The sequence below is a fragment of the Crotalus tigris genome, unplaced genomic scaffold (genome assembly GCF_016545835.1).
Source record: "Crotalus tigris isolate CLP2741 ecotype Arizona unplaced genomic scaffold, ASM1654583v1 scf7180000024427.8105951120:4207309, whole genome shotgun sequence".
Lineage (NCBI taxonomy): Eukaryota > Metazoa > Chordata > Lepidosauria > Squamata > Viperidae > Crotalus > Crotalus tigris.
Genome location: NW_024100595.1, coordinates 1,483,138 through 1,496,164, shown reverse-complemented (window position 1 = coordinate 1,496,164; position 13,027 = coordinate 1,483,138). Strand labels below are relative to the sequence as shown.

General features: G+C 41.1%; 2 protein-coding genes across 6 annotated transcripts in view; one reads left to right on the top strand and one right to left on the bottom strand.

Moving 5' to 3' along the window:
• Positions 1 to 13,027, top strand: part of KIF22 (kinesin family member 22) — a 29,044-nt gene that overhangs the window by 1,204 nt on the left and 14,813 nt on the right. The window contains exons 1-4 of one of the 2 annotated variants that reach the window (XM_039330383.1): positions 7,763 to 7,891; positions 10,070 to 10,272; positions 11,013 to 11,140; positions 11,272 to 11,420. In XM_039330383.1, coding sequence (XP_039186317.1) covers positions 10,076 to 10,272; positions 11,013 to 11,140; positions 11,272 to 11,420 — 474 coding nt within the window. In that variant the 5' untranslated portion in view covers positions 7,763 to 7,891; positions 10,070 to 10,075. Of the gene's footprint in view, positions 1 to 7,762; positions 7,892 to 10,069; positions 10,273 to 11,012; positions 11,141 to 11,271; positions 11,421 to 13,027 lie in introns of those variants that run through there. The other variant, XM_039330384.1, reaches the window with a different exon arrangement.
• On the bottom strand, positions 184 to 7,663 carry PAGR1 (PAXIP1 associated glutamate rich protein 1). Of its 4 annotated transcripts, none has more exons than XM_039330387.1 (5): positions 7,566 to 7,663; positions 5,227 to 5,386; positions 2,385 to 2,781; positions 2,175 to 2,257; positions 184 to 567 (listed from the first exon to the last, which is right to left on the bottom strand). In XM_039330387.1, the coding sequence occupies exons 3-5, from the start codon at positions 2,777 to 2,779 to the stop codon at positions 383 to 385; spliced, it is 663 nt and encodes a 220-aa protein (XP_039186321.1). In that variant the 5' UTR covers positions 2,780 to 2,781; positions 5,227 to 5,386; positions 7,566 to 7,663; the 3' UTR covers positions 184 to 382. The 4 variants fall into 4 exon arrangements, with proteins under 4 accessions (XP_039186321.1, XP_039186320.1, XP_039186319.1 ...); XM_039330386.1 differs by lacking the exon at positions 7,566 to 7,663 and adding an exon at positions 6,878 to 7,145; XM_039330385.1 differs by lacking the exon at positions 7,566 to 7,663 and adding an exon at positions 6,934 to 7,145.

The following is a 13,027-nucleotide window of genomic DNA, read 5'->3' as shown; positions in this document are numbered from 1 at the left end:
GAATTTTGATCCTATGAACTTGGGGACGGTTGTAACTGCAAGGAGCAGCCATCTGTTTTTTCACTGCTGTTGTAACTTTGAATGGTTGCTAAATGAACAGTTGTGAGGACTATCTTATATGGCAAGTGAAATCCTCTCCTGACTAGCAACTCTTTCCATTAGTGTAAGAATAGTTCACAGAAATTAAATTAAAAACAAACTCACTGAGTTTTATTACACCCCAAAACTTGAAAGCAAGTACCTCCAGCAACCCAGACGGGATCAGGGTCAAATTCCAGGGTACTAACCGATGCATCGAGTTTATGCAGGAGTTCCTTCCCCTTGTATCTGAATCCACAGTTCCACTCCATCCTCCTCTCTCAGCTCCTCTTATTCATTACCATTAGTATTTGCGCTGACGAAGGAAGAGACCAGAGGGCCGTTTTGGAGTGGGTACATCATCTGAATCAAGGTCAAAGAGGTCACAGCCAGTCTTCCTAATTTGCTCCTCCAGCACTTTATGGCGCTTCATGTCCGATAGCACCTTGTCCAGGCGGGCTTCTCTTTTCTGACTCTTAGCTAATGTCCCTGGAAATTAATCACAAATCATGAATGGAAGATGAAGTTCATATATCATACTAGCTTAATAGGCCAGCAAGGTAAAAATATAATGCACTTCCTGCTGTTCTTGCAGAGAATTGCAAAATAATTAAAAATCATGAGGAAGCAGGTGGGAGAAAACTGCCTAGCAACAGCATTTATTTGTTGGGTTAAGAAATTGACATCTTAGCTACCTATCAATAAATTATCTCAATACATTTTTATATAGACAGTCCTTAACTTACAACCATTTGTTCAGTGAACTCTGATTTAAACCATTTGTCTGTCTAGGATCTTCTTTCTAAAAATCCACTATTTTTAATGAACCCTAATGGGAAAGGTGGATGAAGGACATCACAGACTCTGAAAATATAACCATTATACACATACATACAAACACACACACACAATGTACCGAGTCAGTATTGATCCTTGGTACTTGGGACTTTCTTGTTTTTCTTTAGAGACATTTAGCTTCTCATCCAAGAGGCTTCTTTAGCTCTGACTAGATGGTGAGGCTGAATTCTTCAGTCAGAGCTGAAAAAGCTTCTTGGATGAGAAGCAAAACGTCTTCAAAGAAAAACAAGAAAGTCCAGTTGCCTCATGAAAAATCACCTTTGGGACAACCATGACCTGGATGACTGACAATCTCCATAGATATTTTCTTGGCAAGGTTTTTTAGAAGTGGTTTGCCATTGCTTCCTTGCTAGGGCCAAGAGAGCAGGACTGGTCCAAGGCTATCCAGCTGGCTAGGTACCTAGGCTGGGACTAAAATTCCTGGTCTTCCAGTTTCTATCCTAGTGCTTTAACCACTCACCAAACTGGCATTCTTTGGAGTTTTCAACTTCAATAAAAATGATTACATGGGTTAAATTATGCATAAGCTAGACACTGGAATCATCTAATAAATGGTGGGAGATTCAGGACAGCCAAGATGAAGTAGTTCTTCAATCAACTTACCATCGGAGGAGGGATGACTATCAACTTTGCATTATAAAAGGGCCAGACATCAAGTCATGGAGAATGATTATACTGTCCACAGCCGCAAGTAATCATGGCCAAACACAATCAATCATTTTTTTCAGTGCTATTTTAACTTCAAATGGTTGCTAAAAGAACGATTGTAAGGACTATCTGTGTATAGCAAGTGAAATTGGTCCTCAACAACTGCTCCTCTCCCATTTGTTAAACAAATGATTTGTTTATATTTGAATATGATATAATGGTCTGAATATGATGGCACAGTGGTTAGAACGCAGCATAGCAGGCCAACTCTGCCAACTGCCAGCAGTTCGATCCTGACTGGCTCAAGGTTGATGCAGTCTTCCATCCTTCTGAGGTCGATAATATGAGGACCCAGATTGTTGAGGGGAATAGGCTAACTCTGTAAATCGCTTAGAGAGGGCCTATAAAGCGGTATATAAGTCTAAGTACTATGGCTATTTGCAATAGGTGATATCCTACTGCACCCACACCCAGCTCATTGGCTTCCCATAAGCAAGTGATGAGAATACAGAATGCTGTATTCCATAATTCATTGGCCTGGCAATGGTCTTCTGTCTTCTTATGGAAACTCAATTGCCTTCCTTACGTACCAGGAGCTCTCCGTCGATCAAGCAAGGAGCTTTTGGGAGAGGCAGGCTCATCATCAAAGTCGAACTCAGTAGGCACATGAGGCCTGGAACAAACAGAGAAAAAAAGAATCAACCTAGCAATATCTAAGCCTATCGTTCCTCCCCTTAAAATAACCTCAAATCTTAGATTCCTCCCCCCCTGTAAGCCAAATACAAAAACCCATTTCTCACTTCTCCTCTTCCTCTTCTTCCTGGTGTTCAGATTGTCCTTCAGATTTATCCTCATCTTCACTGTCAGGCTCTGGGGTTGGGTTGCGCCGAGGGAGGATTTCGGCCTGAATCTCCAGAGTCCCGTGTTCAGCAATCAGCTCATATAAATGGCGGATCTCCTTGGGTTCGGGCATCCAGTTATCTGGAGAGTCCAGCTCCTCATCGCTGCAGGGGACACACCAGTCTTCTTCAGCAGATTCATCACCCTTCCCTGATAATTCCCCCTCAGTTTCTCTGGCAGCAGCATCTTGTTCCTCAGTGGCAGAAGCTAAATCTGGAGCAGGCCCATCTTCCACTGCCAAGGATTGCATCCCTGAGGTCACTTCCCCTTCCTCCACAGTGCTGGCCTCTTCCATGGCTGTAATAAAGAGAAGATGAGGCCACAGGATAAGCACAGATACGGTGAACTCTGAGGGGTCAAGATTCTAAGATAACTGGTTAAATATTAGCAAATAAAATGCTGTAGCTATTCTAGTTTTTATCCCCGAATGAAGAAAGGCACAAAATAATGTTGGGTTATTTATTTATTTATTTTTTATTGAAATTTTTTAAAGTTTTACAATAAAATAATCTCCCTCTCCCACCCACCCCTCCCACCCATCATCCTCCCCCCTTCTTCCCAGAGCTGAATACAGGGTTAATAAAAACTAAAAAAAAAACTTACAACTTAAATAAACATCAAACAATTATAAATACATTCAAAAAACAAAATTTTAAATACTTTAACTCCAATATATAAAAACAAAACAAAATAATAATTAAATTATTCAAAAGCTAGACAATACTTTTTAATCTCATATTTGTGCTGTATAAAATTCACCCATCTTTTCCACACCAAAAAATATTTTTCTTGTGATTGATCTTTCAAATAAGCCGAAATTTTTGCCATTTCAGATAAATAAGAAACTTTAAGAAACCATTCCTCTAAAGTAGGCAAAGATTCCTTCTTCCAGTATTGCCCTATCAACAGCCTTGCCGCTGTAATTAAGTTCAACATTAAAATAATTTCTTTATCATCACAATCAACAATAACACCTAACAAAAACAATTGTGGTGTAAATTTTATCCTTCTATTAAAAATTTCTTGAATATTCCACCAAATCTTAATCCAAAAAGCCTTTATATTTTTACATGACCACCAAATATGATAATACGTTGCATCCAAACAACCACATCTCCAACATTTAGGCTGCAAATTTGGATACATACGAGACATCTTCTGTGGATCAAGGTGCCACCTATAAAACATTTTGTAAAAATTTTCTCGTAAATTTTGAGCTTGTGTAAATTTAACATTCCTCACCCAAATTATCTCCCATGCATCTAATAAGATCGGCTCTTCAAAATTTTGAGCCCATTTAACCATACAATCTTTAACTAATTCTGTTTCTGAATCCAATTCCACTAGAACACCATAAATTCTAATGTTGGGTTATTGAAAAGTAAGGTAAAGAGTCCCTGCGGATTTTACTCCACTACTCGTTGCTGACTATAAGGCGCACTGCTTATCTCCATTTCAAGGCCACTGAGCCAGAATTGTCAGAAAACATTTCCGTGGTCATGTGACCAACATGACAACATGGAGCACTGTTACCTTCCCACCCAAGTGGTACCTATTTATCTACTCGCATTTGCATGCTTTCAAACTGCTAGGTTGGCAGGGCGAGGATGGGAACTCATCCCATCGTATGGTATGTGGCTCTGCAACCTGGACTGCCAGCTTTCCAGCCGACAAGCCCAGTGTCTTAACCACTGAGCCATCTCTGGGTTCAAATTATCCTGCTGAGACACAAATCAAGCTGGGATCTCTCCCTGTAATTCAACCAATCTAGTTCACAAGGTTGCTAGAAAAGATCAGGTCGCCCAGAGAAAAACATATTGAATTCCCCAAAGAAAAGATGTAAAACAAATTCCAAGACTGATTATTTGAAACCATATTAACATAGCTAGAGGCAAACCCTAAGGAAGCTTTTGTCAACCCAGTGGAATTCAACCTATCCTTTCACAATTATTTGGAGAGTACCGGTGTTGACAAGATTGTAGTTTGAACTGCTATGATTGTCAACATACCTACCATTGAAAAAACATCTTCTGATTAGATGGTATTTTGGACACTAAAGTTTCGGTTCACAATAAACAGAATTTTTATCATCTACTGACCCCTAATAGATTTATGCCACTAACAGATCATCTATCAAAACAGCAAAAGAGAAGGGCTTCTAGGAGAAGTATGATGAACTGAAGACAGCTCTGTGAAAGGAGCACCAATGACCATGGCAAAGCCCAAGGAACCAGTGAGTAGACGGGTTCCTTGGAACTTCTCTGGATAAGGAAAGGACAAGAGATCACCCACATATGCTCCGGACAATTGCTGTTCATGAGGAGACCATGGGACAGCAATCTTCCATGGGTTTGAGTAATGGGAGACAAAGGAATTAGCCACCTTGTTCACAACCATGATGAAGTCTTTCAAAGGACACTAAGTTTGCAAATCTCATTTTCTAATGACTTTCAGAAATTCCCTGCTAACTATTTGGAAGATATCAGAGAGACCTTTGGAATAACAAGATCTGAAAAGTCTTCATTGGATGGGTTTATTTTCAGCTTTGAACAAACAAATTAATTACAAGATTAAGAACTTAAAATTTTTGAAATAAGCAGCAAAAAGCTAAATATGACTTTGATCTAAAAAGTCAGAAATGTATTTAAGGAAGGGCCAAGGTAATCTGGAACACTAACTTTTGCTATAAGCTTTTGGAATTAACTATATAAAAAAGAAACTTCTCATGCAAAATATACTTACTCTGGTTAGGTTTTAATATCTTTTATTAGGCCTCCAAGATATTGCAAGAATGAGCAAGAAGGTTTTTTAAAAGGCCATTTCACCAGAGGAATTAAAAGCAGTATACAAAGATGGTTCTGATTCCAATGATTTTTCCAGAGATAGAAGTCATGATGAAAGCCTATAATAATTTAGAAGAATATACATACTATTACAAAAAGTATTTAAAAGTATTACAGATGAAATTAAAATCTTGAACATTCAGTTGCTAAAGAGTGGCAGGAGACAAACATCACAATCCTACAGAAATCTAAACAGGTGCATATAGTATAACTTTATGTTTAGGTAGATTGCCTTTAAATTAGTATACATAGTCTGATTATTCCAAAATTAATTACCTAGCCCAAGTTTGAAGAAGGCAATATAGATATATGAATTTAATGGATAAATCATGAGTTCTCTGGGTCTCAAACCAAGTTTTCTTTACTTCAGGTCTCTTATTTGTAATCATGGTCAATACTAATATAACAATTCACTAGAGTTGTTATAACAATACAGCCAGTTTGGTATAGTGATTAAAGGCTAGAAACCAGGAGACCATGAGTTCTAGTCCTGCTTTAGTCAAGAAAGTCAGCTGAGTGACTTTGGGCCAGTCTCACACACACGGCCCAATCTACATCACAGGCTTGTTGTTGTAGGGAAAATAAGAGGGAGGTATGATCGCCACCTTGAGTTACTTATAAAATAATAAAGACAGGATAAAAATCTAATAAAAAATAGCTAGAAAACGTACACAAAATGTTGCCCATTGAAAATTCTGTACAAATAGAAGTAGTCCTCGACTTACAACAGTTTATTTAGTGACAGTTCAAAGTTACAAGCACTGAAAAAAGTGACATTATTGTTTTTCACCCTTACGGCCATTGCAGCATCCCCATGGTCACTGATTAAAATTCAGATGCTTGGCAATTGACTCATATTTATGACAGTTGCAATATCCCAGGATCAGATGATCCCCTTTTACAACTTTCTGACAAGCAAAGTCAACCGGGAAGCTAGATTCATTTAACAACCATGTCATTAACTTAATAACTGCAGTGATTCACTAAACAACTGTGGCAAGAAAGGTCGTAAATTGTGGCAAAACAGAATTTTGGGGCTCAATTGTGATCATAAGTCAAGCACTACCTGAACTGTCACATTCTAATTAAAAATATTTTGAAAAGTGTACAGGAAATATGAATGAAAAAGAGCTTATTTGATTTGGGATAATGATATTCTGGACAAATATGCATTAATTATGTTCTCCTCATGTACTAGTACTATCCTATTAGCTGGGCAACAGAAATTTTGGGCTCAATTGTGGTCATAAATTGAGAACTACCTGTATTTTCTGATAGTTATAATTTAATAGAAGTGAACAAATAATCAGTAGCCAAAACTAATCAGGTTTTCACATCAATGTCATAAACTAGACCATATTATATCTTTCGGGGGCTGGGGAAAGAAGACTCTGTCTGGAGCCATGATTTTCTGAAGTCCTACCCCAAATCTCCAAATGTTAACCGTGAGAATGAGTCAAGCGAAGTTAAGGATTTCGGTACAGGAGTTAAGCGCAGTCTTAGAGCTGCAATCCTGCGTTCAAGTGCGGGATTGTAAGTGAGATACTCACGGAACCAAAGTATTTAACTGCTTTGCAAAAATCAGATGCCTCGGATTTAGACTTACGCCAATATGAGAGCGGCGAGCTTCACCAACCTAAAGGCACACATTTTTTCAGAAATAGCATTCTATATATGCTCAGAGGCACTATATCCCGTTCCAAGGGGCGGCGCTAAACCCCGAGCAAATGATTCGGCCACTCCACTGGCCAACCACGCATCGGAGCTCGCGAGCGCTCTTTCCCTCGCCATACCACTTCCCCTCTAGCGAGACTGCAAGAGTCGAGCCCAGCACAATCGATCGCAGTTTGGGGCGATTAATCCAGCCCCGCCCCCTCTGAGCGTCAGAAGTCATGAGCGCGACTCGCTTTGGCGGCGCATTGCGCATACGCTATCCTCTTTTTAATATATAATTGGATTATGCCCAGCCTCCCTACAACCATTTTTTAAATTTCAAATGTTATTTACAAAATGAGAGGTAAAAACGTATTACGAGTGACCAAAAAAAGCCTGGACGTTTAAAAATATATATACTATAAACAAAAATGCAAAAGACGCTATTCCAGCTCTTGAACCGTTTGTATAGTTAAAAATAATGCACCAATACAAGAGAGACTCGTTCTCTAATGTTTCTAATCAAGATACAAAAAAAATAAGTATCTGTGAAAAATTGGTTCAATGTCAAATAGAAGGCGTTACCGTGTTAAGATCGATTTTACGTGACATCCCTCCCACGCCCTACGTAACACTTCCGTTCCGAATTCATCATGTTTTACTGCGCACGCGTATCTTCTCCAAACGCCCTTTTGTTCCAAGGCGCGTGCGCAAATTTCCGTTCTGTGTTTAACTCCCCTTTCACACTGCTCTAGGGCTCGTCACACTTGAGAGAGTGATGCGCACGCGCAGAGGCAAACATTTGTTTCCTTTCTTTTCTCCCATTGGTCTGCTTCCTATTACGGGGCGGGCGCCAAATACAAACGGAGATTGGGATCCGACTTTGCACGGGCTGAAGCGGTTTGGACTTGGTAAGGGTGAATGTAATGTGTGGATGAGACTTTTTTTTTTGAAACTGATATTTGGAAGTAAATCCCATTTTAATTACTTAGAAAGAAATCCAAGTCCCATTAAAAGCCTCCTTGCAAAATAGGATTCCGAGCCGACATCAGAGAGGTTTTTGTATCCAATATGAAGGCAGTTCCTTAAGTTCAAAAAGCAGCTTGATGCAAGATTGGTCGCCCATCAATTTTTACTAAATGCATGTTTCCCTTCCCTTGATTACCCTTGATATCCCTTCCCATACTATGGTCTGCTTTTATGAAAATGTATGGTTGTAAGTTCAAGAACAATTCCAATTATTTCAAAAAGACATGTTTTTTTAGATCAAACTATAATAAAACATTACTTACAGTATTGATGTTAAATTCTGAATAGGTTAATGCCAATGAACAATAGCATTTTATTTCTGTGATTCTTCAAAGATAGTTGTGGGGGAGAGGTGCCTTAAAATTGTGAACAAGATAGAAGTTTAAAAATAAAACGGTTGTGGGGAGGGAGCTTCCTCCATTTGCTTTGTTTATTGCTTCTCTATCCGCTCTCCCCTTTTCATACGATGGACTTAACAAGACAAAAGGGTGGCCAGGGGAAGTTTTGAAACGGATGTAATCGGGGAGGGGTGATGTATTCTAGTTAAGCATCTCGCACAAGATTGTGCCCTCTGAAGTCTTTTCAAATGGACTGAAGGGGAGGGGGCGTCGCGATAGAAGTGTATATAATGCTGTGAATTTGAATATGTGTGGTCTCTGTTTTAGAAATTCCTGCTGAAGTTTCTCTCAGAGATTCACCGCACTTTGCAAACTGCTTTTTCTATTTTCTGCAGAATAAACTCTTTTCTTACCAATCCAATTTTGTTTGTGTCCTGAGGGTCCTGGAAGACTGGCAAGACATTTTAATCATGTTTCTAACAAAATGATCATAATAAAACATAAGTTAAATACTGGTGGGTTTTTTTTTTCCTAAAGAAAGAATAGGAGAGTGAAAAGACAGTCTGATTTTGATATAATTATCCAATAAATGTCAGGATAAAAAAGAATATCTTCAGTTGTTTTCAGAAGTGAAGTTTAGATTTTAAACTTTAAAAGCTGTTTAGGCTTTTGTAAGGTAGGCTGAAGCTGCCACACGTAATGATGATGGTAAGTAAGCAGCGTGAACAAAAGTCAGGAAAAGCTCCCTCAGGAAGTACTTAAGAAGGAACCAAGTTGTTATGGAAACAAAGGAAAAAATGTATCCCGAATCAGACAAAAGAAGTTCAGCCTGAGCACATGGGAAACCCCTCCCCAAGTTCTATCAACAGCTACCCATAACAAAGCAAGGACTTTAGGGGATAAAAGGGGTCCTGAAGTCCGCCCACTCTTTGAATCATCTTTGGACCCAGATTTGGTGGCTTCCATCCCTCTGGCTAGTGCCTGCCAGCCTAGCTGAGGACATAAATGTGGATGAGTATGTGTGCATGTATGAAAGAGGAAATGGACATGCATTATAATCAGTAAGGTTTGCTGTTATTTTAAATGCTTTGGGTCTCTGTGTATTTTAAAGAACCAGTTGTGCCTCAGTATTGAGTTGAAGGTGATTTGAGTGTGACAGTTCTCCAGGGCTGTGAGTGTATGAGTGAGTGACCGTAAGCCAAACCTAGGAGAATGTAACACTTTAAAGAAAATGATGCCATTGCCTTTTGTTGGTTCTCCATTGGATATTGTAGTATATGCATTGGCTAATACAGGAGTCACCAACCTGTGGTGTGTGGCCCATTACTGGGCCATGAGCTGTTGGCTACTGGATCGCATGAGTGGCTGACCAGTGCATGCGCGTGTGTATGCTTGCACCCCCTCATGCTAGCGTCATACAGGCGCTAGTAATGCTGTGAGCATCGGGCGGGCGCTAGTGTTGCCCTGACCTCACCCCCTATTTGTGCTAGCATCAGGGCGTCATGCCGGCGCTAGCGTTGCTGCAAGCACAACATCCCCATTTGCGCTAGCATTGTGGTATTGTGTGGGCAGTAGCATCGGGTGGTCATTTGTGGCCCATTTGTGTCATGTGTGCACGGCCCTGTTGGTGCCTCCCACCCACCCGCCTTGGCCACCAACCCAGAAAGGTTGGGGGCCCCTGCGCTAATACATTTGTTCAATCCTGTATTTTTTTCCCCACAGGTATTCATGACAACTCATCAGCGATTAAGTCGGGCTGACTTCCGCCGCTCTGATAATGTCTCTGAGCAAGTACAGGTTTGTGTACGACTGCGCCCAGGTGTGGGGACTGGACAAGGTCAAGAAGCTCCATGTGTACGAGGTGTGGACTCTCATTCCTTGGAAATTCTCAACTGGAGAAATGAGATGGAGACTATGAAATACAAGTAAGTTGGGTAGGATATTCAATAGATTTGAATGATTCTTAGTGTGCCTAATTTTCCACAGGGTTGAACTATGCTGCAATGAGCAATGACAGATGCTTTTTCTTCTGGATAATGCTACTTTTTATACAGTAATTAGTCTCTTTACATACACGTATTATGGGAATGAACTGCTGGAATTCATTGTATGGACAAGAGTCAGTTTGAGCTACTGGTTAAAATACAAAGAGATGTTGAGTTTTAGTTCTGCCTTAGAAATTAAATCTGATTGGATGACTTTGGGTCATTCTCAGCTCAACCTGTCACCCAGGATTATTGTGGGGAAAATAGAAGGAAGACGTCCACACTCATGAAGTATGCTCATTGCCTTGAGTTGTTGTTTTTTTTTAAAAAAAGAAAATAAAGCCAGAATATAAATAGTAAAACGCCAACAGTCTGTTGTGGTTCAAAGCTTCAGGAGAAAGGAGTCCAAGAGCCACATAAGAACAGATACATGATCGTGAGATATTTTGATATTGGTGGATATATGAAGACGGGTAATTTGGTGCCTTTCACTAAGCTTCAGCAAGTATATCTAATTGCAAAGGAGTGTGGGAATTGTAAACAGGTCATATACTTTTGTATTAAAACAAACTTTTTGTATCTGGATTTGCTGTTCCATTTCTCAAGACTAAAGAAAAATTTCAAAGAAGCCAGTAAGCTTCTGTCCTGCATTCCTTTCACATCCATATACTCTTCACCAGGTTTGATGCGTTTTATGGCGAGGCAGCCACCCAACATGATATCTACATGGGGTCAGTCAAGCCTGTCTTGCACCATCTGTTGAAGGGGCAGAATGCCAGCATACTGGCTTATGGACCAACTGGAGCAGGTGACTATAAGGCAGTGCTACAAAGAAACCAAATGAACCCAGAGGGGTTGGGGTCATCTGGGGGAAAGAACTGGGCTAAAACGATATGACGATGCTATACCATTCTCATCTTGTTTCCTGCCGAATCTCAGGCAAGACATACACCATGCTGGGAAATCCAGATCACCCAGGGGTGATCCCTCGAGCTGTTCGAGACGTCCTGCAGATGACAAGGGATGCTTCAGAAGATAAATGCAAATACTCTGTCTCTATGTCCTATCTGGAAATCTATCAAGAAAAGGTAAAAAATGCGTGGTTTACACAATTGTACAAAGGGGAAATCGAGCCCGGTAAGTATAATGGCGCAGAATGATGGGATTTTTCTGGGAAGAAAGGGATTTAAAGCATAATGCAAATAAAAAGCCAGATCTGTTGGAGCGAGCATGGCCAACTGATCGTGGCAAATGATAGGTGCACATGTGTACTTTCTTTTCTTTTTTCATGCTGTTTTAGGATTTATCGCGGCTTTTAATGGAAAGGGTGTTGGATGTAAACATACTACTTGTTTACTGATTGGTATAGGACAGTGGTGGCAAACCTATGGCACGCGTGCCAGAGGCGGCACTCAAAGCTCTCTCTGTGGGCACATGTGCTATGCCCCGGAGATGGCAACAGTCCCTCTTCAACCAGCCGCCCACTTACTCGCCGAGATCCCACATGGCCTGATGCATCCCAGCACCCATGCACTCGTTGGCCTCTGTGTGCGGGAGCCGATGGTGTCAGGCAGCAGTTGCCCCGGCCCCTGCCTCACCTTGCCCTGAGATAATGGCACCCCCCCGCCTTGCCTCGTCTCGCCCTGCAGGACGAGTCTCCTGCCCACTGCCCCACCTGCTAGAGACCTCCTGGATCCCCCCCAACCCTGTCCCCGCATGTGTCCCTCCCCACAAGCAACATCAAGGTGATCACACCCACCTTGGCCACACCCACCCAGTCTGCCATGACCACTACAGTCATGCCCACCCAGTGGGCCACACCCACCTGGCACCCGGTGACAAATAAGTGGGTTTTGGGTTGCAGTTTGGGCACTCGCTCTCTAAAAGGTTCACCATCATTGGTATAGGAAGTTCTGGACAATCTTTTTTCTACTTTCATTCAAGGTTATTTGAATACATGATGGGGGGAACTAAAGTAAGAGGCAGGTGGAGTCAGAGCTCAGACTGAGTAGAGTTAGACATTCAGACACAATTTCTTATATTCCTCGCATTTCCATTCTTTTCTGATAACTTTGCCTGTCCCTCTCTCTCCCAAGAAGTAAACTTAAGGGTATTTCTTTATTTAACGTACATTGAGAGCCGGGGAGTCTACCATGTTATTACAGAGTAGTTTGGCTGCCTAAGATTGCTAGTTTGTTTAGTTCATTATCCAGGGTGCACCGCAGGGAGCAAATTAGCTCCACATACCGAGTTGGCCTCATCCGGCTCTTTTTCTCCACTGATTTCGCCTTGCATTTGGGCAAGACCAGGCTGGTTGGTTTATTTCTGCTGCACAAAACGCCATTAGTTTCTCACAGGAGTGGTACTTGTAGTACTTATTTATCTGTTTGCATCTTGCATGCTTTCGAAGTGCTAGGTTGGCAGAAGCTGAGGTGAGTGACAGGACTCATTCCATCTCATGGTGTTGGGGCTTGAACTGCTGGGGTACAAAGAGCCAAACTTTTCTGGTTGGCAAATCCAGCATCTTTAAGCTACTGGGCTACTGCACCCCTAGGGATAGATCTCTCTCGTGGAAGAGAATATGTGTACTTCGGGCTTAAACAATGTTTATTTATCACATTTAGAAACTAGCCATCTCCTCAGTATATTGGCGATGCTGGCTATATTTATACAACATGTCTGCATGAAAACAGTC

Coding starts and splice junctions, on each gene's coding strand:
- PAGR1 (XM_039330387.1), bottom strand. CDS start 2,779: ATGGAAGAGGCCAGCACTGTGGAGGAAGGGGAAGTGACCTCAGGGATG. Junction 2,258..2,384: donor GAAGAAGAGGAAGAGGAGAA/GTGAGAAATGGG, acceptor TGTTTGTTCCAG/GCCTCATGTGCCTACTGAGT. Junction 568..2,174: donor TGATCGACGGAGAGCTCCTG/GTACGTAAGGAA, acceptor ATTAATTTCCAG/GGACATTAGCTAAGAGTCAG.